A 27,595-nucleotide genomic window follows, 5' to 3' on the forward strand; every position below is an offset into this window, starting at 1 on the left:
ATGCTACATACAAGACTTTGCCACAGTTAGTGCTCCACTCCGAGAGTTGACGAAGAAAAATGTTTCTTTTCAGTGGTCACAAGAATATGAGAAAAGTTTCAAGATAATCAAACATGCCATTGAAAATGCTACTGAAATGGCATACTTCAATCTAAAGCTTCATACAGAGGTTGCAGTCTACTTTAGCCTGGTTGAGTTAGGCGCTATCCTTGCACAGCATAGTGGACGCCCAAATGCTCAGTGGCATATTGTGGCCTATGCTAGTAGAAGATTGTCCCAAACAGAACGTGCTTACTGACAACCTGAAAAGAAAGTTTGGTTCTGGTATGGGCTTTTCCATCTATTCCAGTATAGAAGCCTTTTACGCTGATATTTTATCATCAAGCTTTGCTGACCACCTTTGGCAATCCAAGAGCCATGATATCTCCTCATATTGAATGATGGGGTCTACGGTTACAAGAGTACAATTATACAATTGCGTATCTTCCAGGAAAGGATCAGAATCCTGGTGACTACTTTTCAAGAGTGCCTGTACAAGGTCAGACTACTCCATAAAAGACAGATGAGGCCTACACTACTTTCATTGTAAAGTCAAGAACACCAGCTGCTATATCGTTAGCCCAGAATGTCACTGCCACGAGCCATGATAGTGATCTTCTAAAGCTAAAAGATGTAATTACACATCAGTTGTGGATCAAACGCACTCGACCTTTCAATAATTATGGAAAATATAAAAAATACAAACAATGTCAAAGATGAATTGTCCATAACTCAGAAAGGAGTTACACTGCAACAGTCAAACATCCTGATTCCGGAGAGTCTGCGACTGAAAGTAATTAAAGTTGCTCACAAAGGACATCGTGTTATTGCTGCCACAAAATGAGCTCTTCGAGACCGAGTTTGGTTTCCATACATAGACGAAAGAATTGAAAAGGAACTCAAGAACTGTCATCTATGCAACTGCCTTTCTACCAGTGATACTCAACATACTTTGAACCTATCAGAACTTCCTAAACATGCATGGGAGAAATTAGCCATTCATTTCTTTGGTCCACTTGACAGTGGACGTCATCTAATGGTGATTGTTGATGAATACTCATGTTTTCCACTGGTTGAAGATCTCTCATCTATGACTCACAAACAAGTCATTGAAAAACTTGATGGCATCTTTGCGACCAGCTGCATAACAGCCATTGTAAAGTCTGACAATGGCCCACCTTTCAACATTAAAGAATGTCAAGAATTTCTGGGGCATCAGAAAAAAAAGCATCAAAAGATTCCACCTTTATGGCCACAGGCCAATGGACACGTTGAGCATTTTACGATTACACTAGGGAAAGCAGTAGAGCATGCAACTCTTGAGAAGCTCATTTTGATAACAGTATTGAATTCTTCTATAAAGGCATATCATTTGGCGCTCCACTCAATGAAAGGTGAAGGTCCTGTGACTTTGATGTTCGGGAGAGCAATGACAACCAAGTTATCTCAATGGACCGCCCAGAGAGATAAAAGTGAAAACATGATTCATACAAGGGACTCGGTTAACAAGCAGAAAATGAAAGCTTATGCAGACAAGAGGCAACATGCAAAAGACATCTCATTTAGAAAAGGAGATTTGGTGATCGCCCAACACATGGGAAAATGAAACTCTGATGCTCCTTATGATGTTGAAACTTTTCAAGTGCTGTCTACCAAAGGACACATGGTGGCTGCCCAGTGGTGAAAAAAAGACTGACTCTGAAAATCCAGTGACTGCTACTGCCTCTCTACCATCCTTGGCAATCTCTGGCATTGAAGATGACAGCTTACAGCTTACAGTTACCAGATCGGGTCGTATAATCAGAGTGCCATGAAGATTGATATAGTTGTACATGTTTCTATGTACATGTGTGTGTCTACTAATTTTCTAAAAATTGTAATTATTCATTTAACAGAGGGGGAAATGTAGTGACTTGCATGTTTTAGAGTGAAACCTTCCTGGCTTCTAAAGTACTTTGTTTCTGTGTGACATAATCTCTAAAATAGAATGTATTGAAAGGTTGGTTTAGAATGTTAGAGTCTACAGGTGCATGCAAAGGAAAAAAGACATGTGGTTTACACCTCTCTGTGTAGCTTAGTCATTGGTGGGTACCCAGGCTGCGGAGGTTGCTACAGAAAAAAAGCACTTTTTTTCCAAAAGTGGGTGTTTGGAAGCAGCATGGAGGGCAGGAGTAAAAGCAACTAGCAACCCGAAGAGAGTAAGTGGGAAAGCTTGATGGAGGGCACGCATGGGGAAAGCATTACATAGGGCACAGGTAGAGAAGAGCAACACATAGGTGGGGTGGAAGAATCACAAAGGGGGCTAAGCAACATGGAGGGTGAGTGAGGAAAACACAGGTGAGAGAGCAATGTGGAGTGCAGGGGGTGGAGAACCTCAGGGATAAGCGAGGGGCTAGGGGAAAGCAGCACATGAGTGAGAGAGAGCAATGTGGAGGAGAGAAGCACAGGGGCAAGAGAGAGCACACAAGCGTAGGTGGGAAGAGAGGCACATGAGGGAGACAGCTGGAAAACACATGCACTCTTGTGGACTGCATAGGCAAAAATTAAAAAGTAGTTCTCTAAAAATGAGCAGTGGGACGGCATAAGTAAAGAGGATATCCCTCAATGGAAGGAAAAACACATGAGGTATAAGGCAAGGCTCTGACTACGTGAGCAAATGATTATGACAATATAGCTAGCCAATATTCAGCAGTGGGCGGGCTTTAACCCTCTGTAATTTCTTGTGAGATGATAATAGGTCTAGGGCTAAGCTATTCCATCTCCATGCTTGTAGGCATCTTTGTCCACGTAGACAAAATGGTGGTATGGCGGACTAGCTTCCATGAAAAATGCCAATATGTTGGACATGAGCCAGGTTCCATTCACAAAAAGAGAATATAGTAAAAAATAATCAATAGTGTCATATCAATACTGCCTGTTTAGGAAAGGATCTGGCATTAAAATGTCCCACCTTAAGGAGAGTACCTGTGGATGTCTGCAGATTTTGAGGAATTTATTCCATCTCTAAGTCGAAGCTCACCTCAAAGCTCAAAACTTTGATGAGCGCCATGCTGGGATAGTGTATCTATGTGCTTACTCTGTTGTCCAAAAAGTGAGAAAAGGATGATTTTAAAGTTCTAGTGCTAATAAATACTGAGAAAAGAGATGCTTGTACTGGTGTCATGGTTAATCTCAAGATTAATATGAGTGAGGTCAGAAAGTTGAGTGGAGCAGCCACTATGGCAATGGAAAGGTCGGAAGCTGCACAACAATAAGAAAACTGAGATTTATAAGCTTCAGTCTAGCAGTGACGAGAGCTGTGAAAGCTTATAGGAATAAGAAGCAGTATGAACACAATCTTGGGCAGAAAGATGAGACATACTGTGTGACAGTACTGATTATGGACTGATTATTAATGCTTTGTGAGTAAGTGAGGTTTTCAGGTTGCCTTTCAAGGGCCATATTACAGAAAGTGCCCTTGGGGCACGACGGGCATATGCGCCCGCTTTGTGTGCTCCTGGTGCACTTTAGTATTACAGAAAGAGCCGCAGATGCCTGTACGGCCCCTTCTGTAAAACAGATAGCACTGGTGCTACATGTGAGCTAGCTCTATCTCAAGAGGACATTCCCACATTTGCGTGGGGGCGTGGCAAATGAGGAAATCTCTTTACCTCTGCATCCATGCCGTATTAATGATGCAGAAGCAAAAGCAAAGAAGCTGTCAGGAGGTGCATTGAAGGAGTACAACAGTAAAGTGGCACACTCTCAGTGCACAACCTGATGACAGCCTCTGGATGGGGAAAGGGAATCCTATGGAACACTGAGACATCCCCTTGCAGGCTGGTGCAGTCACTTATTCCGCCTGTCTGTCAGAGTATTGGTAATCGCTCTTGAAAGGGCAGACATGGGCCGCCCTCACACAGTCACAGCTTGCGGTGACCAGAAGGGGCAGCACGCGGAGGTGTGGGGGTTAATAAACATTAAGCCAATAGTAAGTAAAGAAAAACACTGACTTCGATCGCCGCTGCACCACTCCACCCACTCCTCTGCTGCAGGCACAGGCTCCCAGCTTGCCCTTCGGCCAATCCTTACACTGCTCAGAGAAGTGTTAGGATTGGCTTGGATCACCCGGCCAGGGCGCTCTCTGGTAGACTGGAAGCCTGTGCATGCTCTCTCCAGCCTGGCAACTGTGTGGCTGGGCTGGAGAGAGCCTACTGAGACAGCCAGCCAAACATACATGCACACTGAGGGGGAGTTCAGTGTTCGTCACAGCCTGTGGCCCGCCCCTTATACCAAACAACGATAATAAACAAAGTTTATTATAATTTTTTGGTAAAAGGTTTGCAGCTGCCACTGCTGGTGGAAGGGCAACGCTCCTCCGCCCTAATGGAGGAGCTGCCGCTGCCTGCACAGTGAAACATGGAGCTGCTTTAAAGCAGTCACTCCATATTTCACTTGAATGCCCTGCCCCAGGGCACTACAAGTTTGCTCCTACTTCGAGGGCAGCGCATTCAATGTAAGAGAGTGCACTTTCTCTGTTTGCCCACAGTGCACCTATTTAAAGGTGCACAATGGTGCAAAGAGGAAAACCGTGCCCTATCCGTAATAGGGCCCCAGGTGCCCATCCTCTTCGCTGATTGTGAAGCTGCAAAGGTTGATCAGAGCGCTGATCAGTATGTTTTTCTCAGACATTGTGCATCTCACACTTCTTGTACACTTCACAGTCTTAGGCCTGGGTGAACTTCATGCAACTTCCTCTGAGAAAACTATGAGGAATGCCCAAAAAAGTATCCAAAATTACGCATTATTATGCAAAATAATGACATTGGCATGTTGCTGTACTATTTAGCCCGAAATACACTCTCGTGTTTATTTTTGGCAAGAAGATGCATCTCAAGCTAAAAAAACAGCATTCTATAGAATGCAGCTGAAAAGTTTGCAAAATGTAGGGTCGGTTGGGGTAATTAATCATTGAAACCTGACCTTTGCAGTAGAATTTTCCCACAAAAAACTATTTAGACATTATTATTTCACACTCCCTGGTTCTGTGTTCATAATTCTCCTAATGCTTCGAAAACCTCTGTATTTTAAATTTATAGTGGACAGTTCACATTAAGTCCAACCGATGTGCTCAGGTACCTAAAATCTGTATCATAAGGCCCTCCACGGTCTACATGGTTTAGTTTCTAAAACGTTCTGGATCTTTCTGTTTACTAACATCCTCTAAGCAAATTGCCTTTGTTGAAAAAATTCATTCAATGACGTAACTCAAGTGCAATGATAACAAGCAAAGTTATTGTTTGTTGTTTATCTTACGCATATGACTTGCTATAGAATTTGCATCTGCTTTTTCAGAGTACTCGACTACTTATCAACGTGGTTTGTGGCAGTCATCCACAGATTGATGTCAAACTGGAGTTGTCAGAATAGGAGTGGCAGGCAATTAAGCAATTTATCATTTTTGATTTGATATAAAGCGATTGCGAAAAGTAAGGTGGTTATAAGGGTTGACTGAAGCATTCATGTGCTTCCCAATGTTTTTGACTCAGAAATTACTTTTAAAAAGTTTTTATTTCAATCTGTGTTTCTTATACGTGGAACTTCAGATGTAAGTCACTCCATGAGTCTGCGTTTTTAAAAGGCAAGTAATGGCATATAAAGGGTGCCACCTAGTAGTGAGACCAAATAAATGTAATACGCCAAAAATTGTCTTCTCTATGTATGGTGAGTATTCCAGCTGAAAATTGCTTAGCGCCATTCTTAGTAATAGGTACGTTCAAAGTTGGAGTCCAAAACTCTTAGAAAACGCTTCCTGATCATGCCACTAACGGAGGTGAGCCTTCTAATGAATCCCAGTTCTTCACGCATTTAGGACCTTTCTGTTGTGTAATGGTAGAAGGATTCTGCCGCTGGAGGTTTCTAGGGAAAGAACGTTCCATATTTGGACTGCTACAAGTGTGAGTTCATGGGGCATGGTTCGGGCATTACTGGCAATTGGGCTTTGTAAACTAATGTGTTGTATCTTGTGGTGTGTGCTTGGACTCTGTATTTCCAGTTGTAAGCCATGAAGACTAAGGGCCTGATTACAACCTTGGGGGATGGGATACTCCATCACAAACGTGACGGATATCCCGCCCACCGTTTTACAAGTTTCATGGGATATAATGGAATTTGTAATACTGCGGACAGGATATCCGTCATATTTGTGACAGAGTATCCCATCCACCAAGGTTGTAATCAGGCCCCAAATGTCTGTGAAAGATAACTCCAGTTTTACTGTTGCAGACCTGTCAAATCACACAGTGCCGTCCTGTTACACATACTGCCGGTACTCGTCACACAACTACCAGATGAGAAGATGCAAGCACAATGTGTATCATAAGGTGAGCTGGAAACCGATGCCCATAGCAGGTTTCAAGCTCATGCGTGCTGGCTCTGCCCTGCAGGAATTTGTTGAGGCATATAAAACCATCAAGGACAAAGGAAGCATTTCCAAAGGAGTTCATTTTGGAAAGGGAGTGCTCACAAAGGACATCGTGTTATTGCTGCCACAAAATGAGCTCTTCGAGACCGAGTTTGGTTTCCATACATAGACGAAAGAATTGAAAAGGAACTCAAGAACTGTCATCTATGCAACTGCCTTTCTACCAGTGATACTCAACATACTTTGAACCTATCAGAACTTCCTAAACATGCATGGGAGAAACTAGCCATTAATTTCTTTGGTCCACTTGACAGTGGACGTCATCTAATGGTGATTGTTGATGAATACTCATGTTTCCCACTGGTTGAAGATCTCTCATCTATGACTCACAAACAAGTCATTGAAAAACTTGATGGCATCTTTCTGACAATGGCCCACCTTTCAACATTAAAGAATGTCAAGAATTTCTGGGGCACCAGAAAAAAAAGCATTAAAAGATTCCACCTTTATGGCCACAGGCCAATGGACACGTTGAGCATTTTACGATTACACTAGAGAAAGCAGTAGAGCATGCAACCCTTGAGAAGCTCATTTTGATAACAGTATTGAATTCTTCTATAAAGGCATATCATTTGGCGCTCCACGCAATGAAACGAATTTTGATGACAAAGAAGACATTTTTCAAGGCTTTAAAGAGTGCTTTAAGGGGAGATACGTATATTACAATGAGTATAGGCGAGGCTACACCGCAAGAAGGTACACCAGCTTATATTGTAATGGAAGAAAAGGGTGTCTCACCATGTCTTTGGCTAAAGCAATGGTGCACAGTGACAGAGAAGGATGGGAGCTTAGCATTTCTTACAAATGAGACGTTCAATTTGAGGGTTTTAGGGCATTTAAGGATGTTGCTATATGAATCGAAGCCCCTTCCGAGACCAGCACAGTTTGAGACATTAGCGATCTGGGAGCTAGTAGCCAGACAGCAACAGAAATTTGAGAGGAGAATGAGAAAGGCAGAAAAGACTTTAACAGAGGCTAGGTGGGACAGTGCTCAGAGAGTTTGGAGAACGGAGACTTTGCACGGAATTAAGTTGTTTCCAACAATTAGGCAGGACAATGAGAAGGACGGAAGGAAAGCTACTAGAAAAGACTAGCAAAAGTCCGACCAAAAATAGGGAGGCTATGAAGCCTTCAACAGTGGAGGAAGAATCAGATGATGATGAATTTATTTTACAGTTATTGAGAAATTGTCTACCACCCTATGCAGCACATGAGAGTGATCCGAGCATCAGTGCTGATCCTACAGCTCAGACACAGGTTAATGGGACAGTGAGTCCGATGCAGATTAATACTAGCCTGAAACAGAGTACAATGCAGGGTAGTCTTAATCCGCCTAATGCTCCAGTAGTACAAAATCAGGTGCAACCGCCACAGTTCAGAGAATTTACCCTGATGTGCCCATTATGGAAACGACTTCAAACTTAATGGTGCCTACGGAAGTGGTTTTCCCAAGACCGATGTTAGTTCAGAAAGAACCAACTCCACTTTTACTGCCCCAAGTGCAGCTGCAGGTAATGCCAAGATTCACTCCGGTAACAGGTACACAGTCAGATATGTCTTCAATGATGAATCAGAGCATGGGAGTTACTCTCCCACAGAACCCACATACCAGACCAACTCCAGATGCTATATTTGTACCTATTACTGTTGATCCAGACGTACCCTTATTTGCACAGAAGAAACCCTGCGGATGTGAACAGGGTGTGATGTCAAAGAATGCAATGGGGAGAGGACATAACAAAAACACTCTGGTAGTTTCTCCTTAGGGACAGACCTTTGATGGATCGAGGTCACTGTTAGAACTTTTCCACTCAGAGTACTTCCAGATACTATGGTAGGGTCAAATGTTAGCCAGAGCTTGAAATTGCTGACATCGCAGAACCCGAATGCAGTTGCACAGCAGGTGACATCTGTCCAAGCCAGTAACATCTCATTGCAAGGTTTGACTGCTCAGCAGTTGACTGAATGGTTAGACAAGCTAAATACCCCACAGAGTGCTCCTAAGGGAGAAGAGTGTTTGAACTATGCTAGACTAAGATTGGAAGCGGGTGAGCTCATTGAAGTAACTATGGGTGTAAACAGGTTAGAATCCTACACAGAAGCAGAGTTGATATATTTGTGCCCAAAGATTACAAGGGAAGTGAGCAATGTGCATCAGAAGCTAGCAGATCTGGCAGAGAAGTAAGGCATAGAAATAGAGAAAACTAAGCATTTGAAAAGGTGTTACAGATTAGATTTCGAGACTAAAGATTTTGAACACATGAGATCTCCCGGAATGAAAGCTCACCTTAGAGAATTGCTTCAAAGGGCCCAGACTTGGGGAGCATTAGGCAAGTGGGAAGGCAGATGGGGAAAGAAAAGAGACAAAAGGAAAAGGGATTCTGTGGAGCTGACTGCAAATGTGCAGCAAGGTCAGGATCCAGTGAAAATGTTACCAATTAAAGAGGTTCCAGGAGGGAATTTCATTGATGTCCCTTGGAGCAGAAGTGATATTCTATCATTTACAAATGATTATCCAAAATTGAGGGAGAAGCCAGTAGAGTGGTACCAGCAGATAGGTTTGTGAAACTTGTAAAGTGCCTGTGGGAGGATCTAAACACATTACTAGAGAATATAGTCCCAGCTGACCTGTGGATAGAGTGTAAGAGGAGTGTAGATTGGCCAACACGAGAACCAGCGAGAGACAGAAGTACCGGTGCACCATCTCCTGAGGTAATGAAATATTACAATACGGTGATTGAATTTTTGAAAGTGAGAATTTCGGCCAACAACATTGATTGGCAGAGAATTGACAGGACAGCTCAGGAAGCAAAGGAGTCGATACATGTGTATTATGAGAGATTGTTACAGGCGTTTAAGCATTACAGTGCTACAGAGACAATTGAAGCGAAGGACATGATTCATTTTGTGTTCAGATTTGTGGAAGGACTGAAGCCTGAAATTAGCCAGGTGATTAAGAGTCATTTTATTTGCTGGCAAGTCAAGCCGATTGATGAGGTGTTGCAGTACGCCATATAATGTAGTGATGAAATTGAATTGAAGCAGAGAAAGTTGAAAGGAAAGGCAATGGTGATGCATATTAAAGCTGCTCAGATAGGCATGCAAGTGAATTTTCCACAACAGCTACCGCAGCAGGGGCAGGGAAACATGGTGTTTCAGCCCCAGATGAGAGGTAGAGGTCACGGAGGTAATATGAATTGCTGTCCTGACTTGGGTACTGTAGTGGTTCAGAATGATGTGCAGGGAATGAAGAAATTGTCACCTTATCACGTTTGTGGAGCCGTCGGACATTGGAAATGGGAGTGTCCCATGTTGGTGCAGGAAGGTGTTGTTCAGCAGACTAATGACATAAATTCATTCCAGAACATGAGAGAACCGAGAACGAGGGGTCCTAATCCAAAATTTAAAAATTAGGTGTATCAAGTGCAGAATTTTCAACCCATGCAGCAGGTGCAAATGCCACATGTACAAATGACACAGTTGCAGCCAATGCAGCAACAGGTTCCCATGGTACCTAGACAGCAAATTCAAGTACCTCAAGCCACAATGGAACAGCAGCAAGTGATTATTTCTCAACAGGTCACAGGTCAGAAGCTTAACCAAAGTAATAACACATACACCAATTCCCATTATACAGTGAGAATGGAATAAACAATGATTGGGGGAGTGAAAGTTCAGATGAGGATCCATGTGTGCTTGCAACCACCCACCTTAGAAGTAGATCAGAGAGGTCCATATGTGAAGGGAAAAGTTATGGGTCACAGAGTTTCATTCTTGGTTGACACAAGAGCTACACGCTCTACAGTGAGAAGTGCAGAAATTCCAAACTTGCCCCGTTCAGGTAAAACAGTTCAGATTGTAGGGGTAGCGAATCAGTATTTGACCAACCAGATTACAGACCCAGTTCAGGTTAAAATTGGCAACTTCCAGGGATTGCACAAATTCGTAGTCTGTGATTCAAGTCCAGTAACCCTACTGGGAAGAGACTTGCTGTGTAAAACAAAATGCTCAATTACTTGTTCAAATGATGGAATTGAAATTCAGATGAACAGTGATGAGGAACATAACCAAGCCCCAGAGTAAGAATGTGAGACTACAAATGATGAATACCCTATGATTGATTTCTTCCCGTGTTTACGGTGAAGGAGCTTCATCCTGATTAGAGGGAACGGTTAAGGAAAAGGTGTGGGATCTGACAGGAAAGGAGATAGGTCTGATAAAGGGAGTTGAGCCAATTAAAGATACTGTAAAGCCGAATGCAGTTTTTCCTCAAATTCCCTAGTACCACATGCCACAAAATGTTCTTATGAAGGTTGCCCAAATAATTGCAGACTTTGTAAAACAAGGAGTTTTGAAGGAAGTATTGAGCAGCCCATGTAATTCCCCGATAATGGGTTTGCAAAAGCTCTGTGGGAAAGTTAGAATTGTCCAGGATTTGAGAAAAATAAATGACATTGTGTTAAATGTTGCCCCGTGGTGCCAAATCCAGCTGTGATAATGTTTCAGATTTCATACGATGCTGAGTGGTTCACTGTCATTGACTTGTCACGAGCCTTCTTTTCTGTGCCTCTTCATTAGGATAGCCAATTTCGCTTTTGTTTCAATTTTTTGGACCAAGTTTATTGTTGGTGCAGAATTCCTCAAGGGTTTTCAGAGTCACTTTCCATATTCAATCAGATCTTGAAAGAGAATTTGTCGTTGGAATTGCCTTGCCAATCTACCTAGGTACAGTACATTGATGACTTGCTGATTGTGTCCAAAACAAGGGACGAGTGCAAGTATGACATTATTGCCTTGCTGAACCATTTGGAAAAGAATGGTCATAAAGTGTCGCCGCTTAATTGCAATACTATCAGAAAGAAGTGAAATACTTGGGTCACCAGATTGAGAAGGGATCGAGAAAGATATCCAGAGAAAGGGTTACAACCATATTGCAACCATATTGCAAATGAATCCCCCGACCACACAGATAGATGTCAGTATGTTTCTAGGGATGGTAGGTTACTGCCGCCAATGGATTCTCACTTTTTCAGTCAGTTCAAGGCCATTACAGAAGCTGACTCATAAAGAAGGCACCGATCCCATAGTGTTAGACCAGGCTGGAATTAAACGATTCACTGAATTGAGAGAGAGTCTGTGTAAGGCTCCAGTTTTGGATGTGCCTGATTACATGAAGCCTTTCACATTGTTTTGTCATGAGCATGATGCATGTTCTTTGTCTCTCTTGACACAGGTCCATGGAGGTATGAACCGCCCAGTAGTATATTTTTCAGCTATTTTGGACCCATTTGCAGCAGCGTTACCAAGTTGTTTGCTTGCAGTTGCAGCGGTTGGACAAAGCCTTACATAGTGTAAAGGCATTAAAAGCTTTATGATGGGACGTCCTTTGATTCTAATGGTCCCTCACTCTATTAAGATTCTACTTACCCGCACCAAGACCCAATATTTGACTGGTGCAAGATTGACCAGATATGAAATGAGTATTCTGGGGTCACCAAATGTGTCATTGAAAAGATGTACAGTGCTGAACCCAGCAACCTTACTCCCTAATGAAAATGTTGTAATTGAGAAATTGGAGGATTGTGAACGTGATTGTCTGGAAGTAACAGACTTGTGCACAAAACCGAGACCTGATATTAGAGATACTCGATTGGGAGAGAATGACTAAATTATCTTTGTTGATGGTTCTTTTCTAAGAGTCAATATAGGGACACTGAGAGCAGGATATGCCGTGTGTACAATTACTGGTATCCTGGAAGTTTATTGGCTTCAAGGAGTATATTCTGCCCAAGTGCGGAACTGGTAGCCCTTACTAGAGAGTGCCATGTTTCTGCTCAGCTAAAAGTTACAATCTATATTGATTGCCAGTATGGATTTGGAATAGTCCATGATTTTGGCCAGTTGCAGTCACAAAGAGGTTTCATGACCTCTTCTGGTTCACTAGTGAGAAATGGTGAGAGAATTAGAGATCTGTTGTATGCTATTCAAATGCCGGAAAAGATTGCCATGGTAAAATGCAGTGCACATCTGAAGTCGCAGGACTTCATGTCATTAGGAAATGGATATGCGGATCAAGTCGCAAGGTTTTGCACACTGAACTGTATATTGTTCAAAGATAAGTGGGAATTGTTACCCGAAGAAGATGAAACATGTCCAAGTTCTGCATTGATAATAATTGATACATTAGAAGAACTGAAAATGTTGACAGGGAGGAGAAACGTTCATAGTTTTGCCTAATAGTCTGTTGTCTCAAATGGCTAGGTATTATCATGGTCAAGCCCATGTTGGGAGAGATGCCATGATTCGTTTGTCCAAGCTCGATTGGTTCAGTCCAAGGCTTAGACAAGTTGCTGAAGCAGTTTGCCATTGTTGCGTCATTTGCCAGCAAATCATCGCGGGTAAAGGAACAGTGGTTAATTTGAGCCCACTGGAAGAGCAGGAGGTCCATTCAGCAGAATGCAGATGGATTTTATTGAGATGCCTGTGTGTGGAGGGTTGAGATATGTGTTGGTGATTGTTTGTATTTTTAGTCACTGGATTGAAGCTTACCCTACACGAAGAAATGACAGTCTCACAGTAGTGAAACTACCGCTTAGGGAACTGATATCATGTTTCGGGTTTCCGATCTCTTTAGAATCAGATAGGGGAAGTGTTAGAAATGGGGTTTTTGGTTGGCAGTTAGGTTGCCCTCTGTCCAAGCAAGAACCCTCACTCTAGTCAGGGTAAGTCACACACAATCCAAAATCAGCCTGTGCTCACCCTCCGGTAGCTTGGCACGAGCAGTCAGGCTTAACCTAGAAGGCAATGTGTAAAGCATTTGTGCAATAAATCATACAACACCATAGTATAACACCACAAAAATACACCACACAGTGTTTAGAAAAATATAGAATATTTATCTGGGTACTTGTAGGTCAAAACGATCAAAGTTGCAATACGAATTTGTAAAGATATCACTGAAAAGTGATATTAAGAGTCTTTAGGTCTTTAAAAAGCAATAAAGTGTCTTTCAAGCACAGAGTACCTGGTTTCTGGTGGGAAATCTCCTCAGAGGGCCACAGGAGAAGAGATGCGTGGAAAAAGGGGTGTGTGCGTCGTTTTCCGCTCAGCACACACAGACTTGCGTCGTTCTTTTCCACGCGGGGAAGTCGGGCGTCGTTTTCCGGCGCGCAGACAGTCTCTTTTTGTGGATCGCGGGGATTACCAGATGTCCCGGGTCTGTGCGTGGATTCTCCTGCTTATTTTCCGGCTGCGCGTCGTTCTGCGGGGCTGCGCGTCGAAGTTTCGATCTCACGGTAGGCGTCGCGTCGATTTCTCCTTGGAAGTCGGGCGGCGTTGTCCTTGCGAGGCCGTGCGTCGAAATTTTGGTCTCACGGCAGGCGTCGCGTCGATTTCTCCTTGGAAGTCGGGCGGCGTTGTCCTTGCGAGGCCGTGCGTCAAAGTTTCGCACTCACGGTAGGCGTCGCGTCGATTTCTCCTTGGAAGTCGGGCGGCTTTGTCCTTGCGAGGTTGTGCGTCGAAGTCTCGATCGTCCCGAGGGCGTCGCGTTGATCAGCGTCGGTGTGCGGCGTTTTTCTTGCCGCGAAACAAGCTGTGCGTCGAAATTTTCGGCGCACGGAGCGTCCACGTGAAAGGCAGAAGTCTTTTTGGTCCTGAGACTTCAAGGAACAGGAGGCAAGCTCTATCCAAGCCCTTGGAGAGCACTTTCACAGCCAGACAAGAGTTCAGCAAGGCAGCAGGGCAACAGCAAGACAGCAGTCCTTTGGAGAAAGCAGACAGGTGAGTCCTTTGAGCAGCCAGGCAGTTCTTCTTGGCAGGATGTAGTTTCTGGTTCCGGTTTCTTCTCCAGCAAGTGTCTGATGAGGTAGGGCAGAGGCCCTGTTTTATACTAAGTTGTGCCTTTGAAGTGGGGGTGATTTCAAAGAGTCTCTAAGAAATGCACCAAGTTCCCTTTCAGCTCAATCCTGTCTGCCAGAGTCCCAGTAGGGGGTGTGGCAGTCCTTTGTGTGAGGGCAGGCCCTCCACCCTCCCAGCCCAGGAAGACCCATTCAAAATGCAGATGTATGCAAGTGAGGCTGAGTACCCTGTGTTTGGGGTGTGTCTGAGTGAATGCACAAGGAGCTGTCAACTAAACCTAGCCAGACGTGGATTGAAGGGCACAACAAGTTTTTAGTGCAAAGAAATGCTCACTTTCTAAAAGTGGCATTTCTAGAATAGTAATATTAAATCCGACTTCACCAGTCAGCAGGATTTTAGATTGCCATTCTGGCCATACTAAATATGACCTTCCTGCTCCTTTCAGATCAGCAGCTGCCACTTCAACAGTGTATGAGGGCAGCCCCAATGTTAGCCTATGAAGGGAGCAGGCCTCACAGTAGTGTAAAAACGAATTTAGGAGTTTTACACTACCAGGACATATAACTACACAGGTACATGTCCTGCCTTTTACCTACACAGCACCCTGCTCTAGGGGTTACCTAGGGCACACATTAGGGATGACTTATATGTAGAAAAAGGGGAGTTCTAGGCTTGGCAAGTACTTTTAAATGCCAAGTCGAAGTGGCAGTGAAACTGCACACACAGGCCTTGCAATGGCAGGCCTGAGACAAGGTTAAGGGGCTACTGAGGTGGGTGGCACAACCAGTGCTGCAGGCCCACTAGTAGCATTTAATCTACATGCCCTAGGCACATGTAGTGCACTCTAATAGGGACTTACAGGTAAATTAAATAGTCAATCATGGATAAACCAATCAATAGTACAATTTACACAGAGAGCATATGCACTTTAGCACTGGTTAGCAGTGGTAAAGTGCTCAGAGATCAAAAGCCAACAACAACAGGTCAGAAAAAATAGGAGGAAGGAGGCAAAAAGTTTGGGGATGTCCCTGTCAAAAAGCCAGGTCCAACATGACCCCCCACCAGCCTAAAGCCAGGGGAGAACAATCACTATCCTGATGTACTTCCCTGTTTGAGGCGACAGAACAAGGACCCAGGCCCACAACAGCAGGGGCATGCTCCAGTTCTTCGCCTTCCTGACTCCCATTGGATCCCTCTGTCCATACTCTCAGGGCCCACTAAGCCCATCCATGGGGAACCTTTCTCCTTTCCTGCGGATCCCATCTGTGCAGCACCTAACCTTACTTTGCTCACAGATGTATCCCAGGAGCAGGATAGTACCCCCATGACCAACATAGTGGTGTTGCCCACTCTACCCCTGGGGTGTGACACTTGTCCCCTCCCCAGGGATAACTCTATCCACCCGGACAGCAAGCCACAGTGATTACTGACAGCTGCCAGGGATGAGAGCCAGGCCCCAGGCCTCTCAAAGCTCTCCAACCACTGTGGCTGTGGAGAGTGGGGGGCGGTAGCCCCAGGTGCTGGGCACCCTTTAACCACTCTCCCTTCCACCAGGTCAGGGATGACAGCCTGAACCTGGTCCTCCCCTCTGGGGCTTTGTACCCTCCCTCCTGGAGCGGTACCCCCAGAGTCCAACATGGCCAGGGGGCTTACAGAAGTCGCCCTGTACCATTCCTCCACCAGTGCAGGGCTGTTAACCTGCCACTGGCCCTCCAACCTGGGGTCTGTACCTTCAGGTTGGACTAGGGCCCGGGGTGAGGCTTCCCTCCCCCTGCCCTCCCTTCTGGGGTCCAGCACCCTCCAACTAGGAGTGGCCTCCTCAGAAGACAACATGGTAGGGGCACTGTTATCAGTAGCCCCTCCCTCCAGGTCCGGGGGGACACCCTGAACCTGGTCTTCCAGCCCAGGGTCTGTACCCTCAGACTGGATCACCGCCTGGCAAACCAGGACTTCCTGGGAGGCACACCTACCCCCCACCAGGTCAGAGTTTAACCTCTGCACCTGCCCATTCAACTCAGAGTCACCACCCTGAAGTTGAACAATTGCCTGGCACGCCAGGACTTCCTGGAGGGCACACTGACCCTCCACCAGGTCAGAGTTTAACCTCTGCACCTGACCATTCAACTCAGAGTCACCACCCTGAAGTTGAACAATTGCCTGGCGCACCAGGACTTTCTGGGAGGCACACCTACCTCCCACCAGGTCAGAGTTTAACCTCTGCGCCTGGTTCCCCAACCCAGGGTCACCACCCTGAGGTTGGGCAATTGCCTGGCACGCCAGGACTTTCTGGGGGGCACACCTACCCCTCACCAGGTCAGAGTTTAACCTCTGAACCTGGTCATCCAACCCAGAGTCAACACCCTGAGGTTGGACAATTGCCTGGCACAGCAGGGCTTCTTGGGAGGCACACCTACCTCCCACCAGGTCAGAGTTTAACCTCTGAACCTGGGTATCCAACCCAGAGTCAGCACTCTGAGGTTGAACAATTGCCTGGCACGCCAGGACTTTCTGGAGGGCACACTGACCCTCCACCAGGTCAGAGTTTAACCTCTGAACTGGGCCATTCAACTCAGAGTTACCACCCTGAAGTAGAACAATCGCCTGGCACGCCAGGACTTCCTGGAGGGCACACTGACCCTCCACCAGGTCAGAGTTTAACCTCTGAACCTGGTTCTCCAACCTAGGGTCACCATCCTGAGGTTGGACAACTGCCTGGTACACCAGGGCTTTCTGGGGGGCACACCTACCCCCCACCAGGTCAGAGGTTAACCTCTGAACCTGGATATCCAACCCAGAGTCACCACCCTGAGGTTGAACCATTGCCTGGCAGGCCAGGACTTTCAGGGAGGCACACCTACCTCCCACCAGGTCAGAGTTTAACCTCTGAGCCTGGTTCTCCAACCCAGGGTCACCACCCTGAGGTTGAACCATTGCCTGGTATACCAGGACTTTCTGGGGGGCACACCTACCCCCCACCAGGTCAGAGTTTAACCTCTGAACCTGGCCATCCAACCCAGAGTCGACACCCTGAGGTTGGACAACTGCCTGGCACGCCAGGACTTTCTGGGGGGCACACCTACCCCCCACCAGGTCAGAGTTTGACCTCTTCACCTGGTAAGCCAACCCAGAGTCACCACCCTGAGGTTGAGCCATTGCCTGGCATTCCAGGACTTTCTGGGGGGCACATCTACCCCCCACCAGGTCAAAGTTTAACCTCTGAACCCGGTTATCCAACCCAGAGTCACCACCCTGAGGTTGAATCTTTGCCTGGCATGCCAGGACTTCCTGGGGGGCACTCTCACCCCTCACAAGGGACACGCCGTCCCCAAGGGCCACACAAGAGTCTGGTTGGCGCAGGTCTCCCGACCTCTGCCCATCCGGCAGAGTCTGGGTTTCCCCCAAACCAGAAACGGTCTCACCTGGGTCATTCCTGGGGGGCTCTGCTCTCAGAGCTGACCCCTGACTTTCAAGATCCTCCACTGGGGTCTGCCACCCCCTCTCAACCCTATGTCTGGACTTCTGCACCCCCCCACTAGGAGTGGTACTGCCAGACACCAGAACTGTTGGGATGCTGTCTACAGTCATCCCCCCAAGTTCTTCTGACACTGCGGGGCTTCCCTCAAAAGGTGGCCCTACGGTACAGGTTAGGCTCTGAGACCTACCTGGGACACTACAATCCTCTCCCACCTCACTTGGTCGGGAATCACCTAGACCACTCCCTTCAGGAGCACCCCCAAATGCCTCTTCAGACTCTCTGGTACTCACCCAAAAGTCTGCCTCCACTGTAAGTTCCCTGGGGTCAGAGAACTCACACTCCACCTGGTGTTGGCGTAGCTCTGGAAAATAAGGACCAGACATATGCTCTCCAGCAATTACATCACTCTGCCCTTCACATGTATTAACCACAGTACCCTTCACCCAACCACCTAGTAACTCAGCCTTGGAAAAGCACTCTATATCACCCTCTTGAGACTGGTGAGACAGTTTCTGTCTGTCCCTGACACTCAACCCAAACTCTTCTGGGATGTCTCTACACTCTATATCCAGGACGTCCACCAGGGGGAACCCTTTTCTCTGTCACTCTCTGCTAGAGTCAGTAAAGTGTCCCTCCCCCCAGTAGGAATATGACTCCCTGTGCCAGTTCCCCAATTCTTCTCAGGGACCCTGTGCATAACGGGAACTACCTCATACCCTTGAACTGCCTGGGGTGTGTCAACTCCCTTCTTCAAGTTGGGCACCACATCTCTGGGCTTGTGCCCTTCTTCAGCAGTACTAGATGCAAGATTTTTGCTGCCACCATCTGAACTGGACTCAGCCCTTCCGGCCTCCAGTTTCAGCTCTTTACAGCTCAGCTCTTGAGCTGCAATCTTTTCTTCTTCCAGGGCTAAGAGACTTGCTGCCTCAGCCCTTTCAATAAACTCATCTAGCTCTTCCATCCACCGTGCTTGAGCCATGAGCCATTCTTTTTTCACTGGGTCTCTTTCCTCATCTGAGTCGTCCTCCTCCTCCTCTGAGGGGTACTTAGTCATTTGGTTTCTTGCTGCCTCTCTCTCTGCCCATCTGTCTTCCTCCCAGACTATGTAGGCATGTAGCATCTCTGCTTTAGTAGATCTCTTTGCTACAGGAAGGCCACATTCTCTGCAAAGCTTCCTTAGGTCAGCCTTAGTGAGGTGGTCAGTAGGCAAAAAGAATAAGTAGGTAAGCGATCCCATTCTGATAGGATCTTACCAGCAAAAACCAAAATCCAAAGTCCAAAATATCAATAGTATATCCAGGAGGACATCAGAGACCAAAAGTCAAAAAAGAGATAAAAAATCAAGTTGACCTTCAACTGTGGGTAGGTAGTGAAATACTTAGCTACTGTATGTCACTGCACAAACACAAGTCCTATCCTCACCGCTGATCACCAATGTTAGAAATGGGGTTTTTGGTTGGCAGTTAGGTTGCCCTCTGTCCAAGCAAGAACCCTCACTCTAGTCAGGGTAAGTCACACACAATCCAAAATCAGCCTGTGCTCACCCTCCGGTAGCTTGGCACGAGCAGTCAGGCTTAACCTAGAAGGCAATGTGTAAAGCATTTGTGCAATAAATCATACAACACCATAGTATAACACCACAAAAATACACCACACAGTGTTTAGAAAAATATAGAATATTTATCTGGGTACTTGTAGGTCAAAACGATCAAAGTTGCAATACGAATTTGTAAAGATATCACTGAAAAGTGATATTAAGAGTCTTTAGGTCTTTAAAAAGCAATAAAGTGTCTTTCAAGCACAGAGTACCTGGTTTCTGGTGGGAAATCTCCTCAGAGGGCCACAGGAGAAGAGATGCGTGGAAAAAGGGGTGTGTGCGTCGTTTTCCGCTCAGCACACACAGACTTGCGTCGTTCTTTTCCACGCGGGGAAGTCGGGCGTCGTTTTCCGGCGCGCAGACAGTCTCTTTTTGTGGATCGCGGGGATTACCAGATGTCCCGGGTCTGTGCGTGGATTCTCCTGCTTATTTTCCGGCTGCGCGTCGTTCTGCGGGGCTGCGCGTCGAAGTTTCGATCTCACGGTAGGCGTCGCGTCGATTTCTCCTTGGAAGTCGGGCGGCGTTGTCCTTGCGAGGCCGTGCGTCGAAATTTTGGTCTCACGGCAGGCGTCGCGTCGATTTCTCCTTGGAAGTCGGGCGGCGTTGTCCTTGCGAGGCCGTGCGTCAAAGTTTCGCACTCACGGTAGGCGTCGCGTCGATTTCTCCTTGGAAGTCGGGCGGCTTTGTCCTTGCGAGGTTGTGCGTCGAAGTCTCGATCGTCCCGAGGGCGTCGCGTTGATCAGCGTCGGTGTGCGGCGTTTTTCTCGCCGCGAAACAAGCTGTGCGTCGAAATTTTCGGCGCACGGAGCGTCCACGTGAAAGGCAGAAGTCTTTTTGGTCCTGAGACTTCAAGGAACAGGAGGCAAGCTCTATCCAAGCCCTTGGAGAGCACTTTCACAGCCAGACAAGAGTTCAGCAAGGCAGCAGGGCAACAGCAAGACAGCAGTCCTTTGGAGAAAGCAGACAGGTGAGTCCTTTGAGCAGCCAGGCAGTTCTTCTTGGCAGGATGTAGTTTCTGGTTCCGGTTTCTTCTCCAGCAAGTGTCTGATGAGGTAGGGCAGAGGCCCTGTTTTATACTAAGTTGTGCCTTTGAAGTGGGGGTGATTTCAAAGAGTCTCTAAGAAATGCACCAAGTTCCCTTTCAGCTCAATCCTGTCTGCCAGAGTCCCAGTAGGGGGTGTGGCAGTCCTTTGTGTGAGGGCAGGCCCTCCACCCTCCCAGCCCAGGAAGACCCATTCAAAATGCAGATGTATGCAAGTGAGGCTGAGTACCCTGTGTTTGGGGTGTGTCTGAGTGAATGCACAAGGAGCTGTCAACTAAACCTAGCCAGACGTGGATTGAAGGGCACAACAAGTTTTTAGTGCAAAGAAATGCTCACTTTCTAAAAGTGGCATTTCTAGAATAGTAATATTAAATCCGACTTCACCAGTCAGCAGGATTTTAGATTGCCATTCTGGCCATACTAAATATGACCTTCCTGCTCCTTTCAGATCAGCAGCTGCCACTTCAACAGTGTATGAGGGCAGCCCCAATGTTAGCCTATGAAGGGAGCAGGCCTCACAGTAGTGTAAAAACGAATTTAGGAGTTTTACACTACCAGGACATATAACTACACAGGTACATGTCCTGCCTTTTACCTACACAGCACCCTGCTCTAGGGGTTACCTAGGGCACACATTAGGGATGACTTATATGTAGAAAAAGGGGAGTTCTAGGCTTGGCAAGTACTTTTAAATGCCAAGTCGAAGTGGCAGTGAAACTGCACACACAGGCCTTGCAATGGCAGGCCTGAGACAAGGTTAAGGGGCTACTGAGGTGGGTGGCACAACCAGTGCTGCAGGCCCACTAGTAGCATTTAATCTACATGCCCTAGGCACATGTAGTGCACTCTAATAGGGACTTACAGGTAAATTAAATAGTCAATCATGGATAAACCAATCAATAGTACAATTTACACAGAGAGCATATGCACTTTAGCACTGGTTAGCAGTGGTAAAGTGCTCAGAGGTCAAAAGCCAACAACAACAGGTCAGAAAAAATAGGAGGAAGGAGGCAAAAAGTTTGGGGATGTCCCTGTCAAAAAGCCAGGTCCAACAGGAAGTCACTTAAAAAATGAAGTAATTAAAATACTGTGTGCAGCAGTGAACATTGAGCAGAAGTTGCATTGTAGTTACCGCCCTGAAGCATCAGGCCTAGTGGAGCATATGAATGGTACCTAGCTTTAAGCATCAGGACTAGTGGAGCAGATGAACGGTACCTTGAAGTCAAGAGTTGCAAAGATGTGTGCGGCCACGAATCTGAAATGGCTGATGCATTGCTTTTAGCTCTGATGACAATGAAAAACACACCCAACAGGAAGACAGGATTGTTGCCGCATGAGATCCTTATGGGCCGAGCCATGAGGTTGCCAGCTGTGCCTGCAAATGCACTTGTCAACACTACAGATGATATGGTGTTGGGCTACTGCAAAGGTCTGGCTGATGTCAGTATTTTGGCACCTGAAGGAAGCCGATGAACTGAACTGTTGAAACAATCTGAGAAATTTTTCTTTTGAAAAAGAGACTGTTGAAAGTAAGCAGAAAAGACTTTGATAACCTGATTGTGACAAGATGCTTATCCGATTGTAACAAGGGATCCTGGAAGAAAGACTGAGAGCTGTAAGTAATTGCTGAAAGAAGATTTTTTAAAAAATTTTGCTGCAGTTTTCCTAAATTTCTCTTCTGCTTTCTGATACTTTACAGATTATGAGTAACATTAGCCAGAGGGTAGAAACGATAGACGCTGTAAATATATGAGTATTGGTTTGGCAATTGTATGTGGGATATTGTTTGTGGTATTGATTGTGGGTATGTCTGTTCTTGATAAGAGCAGAGCCAACCATACTTCTGCTTTTGAGACAACTACTGTACTAACAGCAATACAGAAGTTTAGGTTAGATGAGAAGTATTTGCACGAGGGTACTAATACGCAAGGAGAACTTTCTTCTAATGTCTATGTTAAGACAATGGATGCAAGGAATTGTTATGTGTGTAAGCAGACTCCTTCATCAGTTGAGGAAGGAGTTACTTACCATAGACTGCCACTAACGTATGGGAAAGGTTGTAGTCTGCTACCAACAAGATTCTATAACCAGGAGAACATTCAGTATTTCTACTCGAATTATGATGTCGTGTTTTCATTTGTCCCTATAATTAGGTATTTGAGTAGAGTAGCTAAGGATAATGACATAGTATTAGTTAGGGATTTCTTTGAACCTACATTGACATTTGGCACAGCTTGCGCTCACAGGAACAATCTAACATGCTTGCTTACACCTTTAGTGAAGAGCTTCTTAGATCACACAGATGACAGGAGAAAGGCATTGAAGGAGAAGGTAGAAAAAGGCTAAGAGAAAAGGACTTACAAGAATTATTATGGCTATAGTGCAATTAAAACCGAAGAGAAATTAGCTCTAGATGTGCAACATGTAGGGAAAAGTTGTATATATAGGCCTGAATCACGCACTGACACTTTGTTTGTGGGAACGAATGAATGTAGACATGTCTTTTTTTTCACAGTAAATGGCCATTTTTGTTGAATGGACAGGACCTGGCAATTCCTGGGATATATTACATCTGTGGTCCAAATGCTTATTACCGTCTTCCAAGAGGATGATATGGGACCTGTTATTTGGGAATAGTTTTCCCAAAGATTTTTTCAAATGGATGACTTAAAGAAGTTTGTGAAAGTGACTGAATTACATCATATGAGACAAAGGAGGGAGTCTCCTTCTGGTATCGTGTGAGATATATTTGGAGCAATGATTTCTTCAGTGGGAGTTGTTCTGAATTCGATAAAGATTTGAAAGTTGTCTACTATTGTATATAACATGCAGACAAATTTTTCAGGAGGCATACTCCTGATAGATACTGAATTAGCTGCTGAAAGAGCTATGACTCTTCAGAATCGCCTTGCTTTACACATTTTTTTTGTGAAGGATGGCAGAGTTCTTAGGATGATTAATCCTAGCCATTGTTGTTCATTCATTCCTGATAATCGTAAAGAAATTAGAGGTTTACTTACTATCCTGACTAATGAAAGTGCTGATTTGAAAGAACTGGAAGAACCAAGTGATTGTGAGAAAGTTGGCAAGGGTTTTGCCTCAGTGGGAAATTGGCTCAGTAACATTGGCAAAGGGACCTTAATGAACATAATACAGAGGATATTGATTGTTGTTGGTTGCCTAATTGGAATATGAGGAATGTGTAAACTCTGTAACAGGATTAAATTGAAAAGGTCAAGAATGGTCAGATGAGGGAAGAAAAGAAAAGGGAAAAATTGTTTAGGGAAAATTCGAAAAGGGAACAAAAGTATCAAGGGATTGAAATGACAGAATTTTAGCTGATGCTAGAATTTGTGAGTGATAGTTTAGTGTGATGACATATTTAGTCATCAGTGGAGGGATTGCTAGCACAGGAGCTTTTCATAACATATTAATGAATATTCATGTATTCTGAGTAATGGATTTGTGTAGAAAATGTATTAACATAGAGAAAACTAACGCACACATGTGAAAATGTGATCATGATGAGTGGCCGCCAATGTTCACAAAGTATACTTATCAATGGCTTATTAATATGAAATGCTGAGCATATGTTTGATTAATGTAGTAATGCATCATATTAAGGGTTATGCATTATGTATTAGCTTATTAATTGTAGACCTTAACACACGGAGGTCTTGACCTAGTTGCACGGCCTCATATCAAGCTGTATTCCATAAACGTTTAATAATATGGATGTTCAGAGAATTAAACTGTGATTTTCCACTGTACTGACTAAATGTGCTTGTAGCTAAAAGTCTTTCTCATGAGAACTGACTGCTAGAAGATGCTGTTCTTGCTAAATGTAACATTGAGTGTAATGTGTGTAAGACTGACTTTCTCAGGAGGAGAACAATGAAGACACTGACTGGAGTATAAGCTGCAACAATGTTGTTACCTGATGAGCCAGATGATGAGGACTTTGCAAGAAAAGCCAATCAGCGACATGTGAACGGAGTACTAGTAGAAATTATAGATTTGAAATTTTAGTTTTATTGGATAAAGTGTGAACATGGGATCCCTTGACCAATAGTGACTTGGGAATTAGTTTTAGGAAGTTTAACTTAACAGGACCGCACTGAGAAGAAGCTGACATTGTGCATCTGTCCTTTGCATTGCACTTTTGCCTTTTGTCACAGTTATTACTTTCTTGAGCGTCTTGACAAGCGATGTGCTTAACTTTATTTGTTAAAGCCTTTGCGTTTCTGAACTTTGATGCTGAATCCTGATGCTTTGCTGACCAAACTAATGTCCTGATGACAAAGACTATCTTATCTTACCGATCTATTTGAGGAGAGGTATACAAATTACTAAATGTGACTTGCAAGGGTATGTTTTGCTTTTTCTTTCTAGGTCCTAACCGCACTATTTTGATAGAGCCATAGCTAGATGTTTTCCAAATTTGTGTTTGCTAAATTGTTTTGCATGAAGCCCAACATGCTGATGCTAATCTGGTGATAGATGAGGATTTCCTCACTAATGAAAGTCTGCTATAGGGAATAACGTTTGATGTCTTTTCTTTGCTGAATCTAAATGTATGTGATATAGTTTGCGCAATTGTTATTGTTTTGCACTGTACCCTTAGAATGTGTAATAATTCAAGCTTTGATTAGATTGCGTTTCTTTTGTCGCTTTGGACAGCCAGTGTTGTTTCTGAATGTGTATCATTTTATTTTTAGATTAATTTACGTGACATTAGCACTGTTAATATAGGGAAATAAATCTTCTAACTTTTACTAAAAGGTGTGGTTATTCATGACTGAAAGGTCATGGTGTGTGATAATTATTAACTCCATTGATTATTAATGCTATTGATTATTATTGATTATTGATGTTACTGATTGATTATTGACCTGCCTGTACCGGATCTATGGTGGGAACATCTTGATGAAAAGATTCATCAACCTATGCGCGTCCCCTTGTAAGTTTACTTATTAAGGTCAGATGCGCTAACAACTGTACCTCTAATCTCCACGTCTACATTAATTAGTACATGTATGGATGTCTTATGTTACGAAAAAAGTCAGAAGCTGATGTGGAGGCAGGCAAAATGACATAAATGTGAAATTCCACAAGCGCTACTAAATTTGACCTCCTCACAAAAGGCCATATCCACAGATAACTTTGTTTTCAAATCATCAATTGATCTTTCTGTCCTAATACTCTATCTAACTTACCCCTCAGAAGAAAATCAGATCTTCCTTTGTTTGTGGAACACCGAGAACAAGAACGAGCAAATGAACAAGAAACAACAGTAGGTTTGGAATGGCGTAGGTAGTGGGGAAATTAAAGGTGAATAAGAAATGTTCCAGAAGTAGAATAAGATTGAGGGCCTGACTCACAACAAACAAATAAGTAAAATAAATAGATGTTATTGTTTCTTGAGCTATCAGCAACTTATCAAAACACAAGTGGCTGGACTGGCCGGTACTTGAATGTTCTTCTTATTTAAAGGTGATTAGTGACTGTTGTGGCATTGTGAACCTTCTACCACCACAGTGAATACAACCGTACCTCCTTTGGACACATCTAGTCCAGAGAGAGCATACACATGCTTCTTGATTGCATTTTATTTATATTCATTTGTTCCCCTTCCTCTTTTCAATGTTAAGTTAAAAAGAGACTCAACTGCTTGCAATGCTACTTTATCCCGATGTGTACTTCAATGTTTAAAGTAAAGTTCTGGGGTAATCTCTCAATTACTGTGAAATTTGTTTTCTTGGTACAATGAACCATAACAAACATATTTTTTTCTCATTTGTTCTCAGTTCTGGATACGGCAGGGCAGGAGGAGTTCAGCGCCATGAGGGAGCAGTATATGCGCACTGGAGATGGATTCCTCATCGTTTTTTCAGTTACGGATAAAGCCAGCTTTGAACACGTAGACCGGTTTCACCAGTTGATCCTCAGAGTCAAGGATCGGTGAGTTACCTTTAAAGTTTATGTGTGTAACTCATGATGTATACCTAGCTTTTGGACTCAAATTGATAAGGCAACTTTCTGTTCTTGAGGGTTATTTGTTGTTGGTATAGAAAAGACACACTGCCACTTTTGGACTTTATTTTCTCAATATGAGTAATTTTAAGTTTAATGAGCGCCAATTTAAACATGGTGACAATCCTTTGTCTTGTGAAGGGAGTCACTGCAGCGGCTTCCTTCACAGCTCAGAGATCCCAATTAGCCAGATATGGACCTCTCAGTAGAACAAGTAATCCTCCCTCAGGGTGGCAGAGCACACTGCCTGCTCCACCCTTTATAGCTGAACAGCCATTTGCCATGGTCTAATCGATCTTTTTGTTTGGACTAAATTGAGGCACTCCTGATCTTCCATTTTCCATCACAGTTTACTGATGGAAGTCCTTTGTGTTCCACAGGAAATCAAAGTTGAGTTTAGTTGTAGGCTAGGTACTTTGAAATAGAGTGTCCCTTACCCGATTTTAGTGACCTCTACTAGAATCAGATAAAAGGTACTTTAATCAAGGCACAGGTAAAAGCATCTCAATTTGGGTCCTCACAATGTGAGGTGACATCTTATCTTAGTCGGTTTGAAGGTGCTATTGGTGATTATGAAGTCACTATTCATTTGGCATTCAACAGAAATTGACTGTGAGGTTAATCACTCCAATCTTGTCTATTTGCCTCTAACTTACATCAATGTACAGTTTGCAAATTGATGTGCTGAAAAAAACTCTGTAAAACTAGTAGTGCATCCTTTGATCTTCTACTTGTTACCTCTGGAAGGACCCGCTGCTACCAATCTACCTCCTGTCCTCACTCCTTCCTGCCTCTACTGGACACTTCTGTCTTATGCTTCTCACACAGGGGCATCTTAAGGATTTGGGGGGCTCTGGGCCAAACATAATGTGGGCCCCCCTGCTAAGAACAGCTATGAATTTCAGCTCATTCATCCCCCCTAGCAACTATGGTGGGATCACTGACAATCCTCTTCTTTGGCTGTTGTGGCACAGCCACTCACCTGAAAACCAGGCTGTCTGCAGGGGCGATGACTGTTCACCCGGCCTCCTGAGTCTCCTCTCTGTGTTGCTAATTGCATCAAGAGCCCCGGCAGGTACCCTAAAAGGG

At 44.6% G+C, this 27,595-nt stretch overlaps 1 protein-coding gene across 3 annotated transcripts in view; it reads left to right on the forward strand.

Moving 5' to 3' along the window:
• The window catches only part of MRAS (muscle RAS oncogene homolog), a 250,194-nt gene that overhangs the window by 166,098 nt on the left and 56,501 nt on the right, over positions 1-27,595 (forward strand). For all 3 annotated transcript variants that reach the window (XM_069224603.1, XM_069224605.1, XM_069224606.1), the window contains exon 3: positions 26,281-26,434. In XM_069224603.1, the coding sequence (XP_069080704.1) occupies positions 26,281-26,434 (154 nt within the window). The remainder of the gene's footprint in view (positions 1-26,280; positions 26,435-27,595) is intronic.

Source organism: Pleurodeles waltl, chromosome 3_1, assembly GCF_031143425.1.
Source record: "Pleurodeles waltl isolate 20211129_DDA chromosome 3_1, aPleWal1.hap1.20221129, whole genome shotgun sequence".
Lineage (NCBI taxonomy): Eukaryota > Metazoa > Chordata > Amphibia > Caudata > Salamandridae > Pleurodeles > Pleurodeles waltl.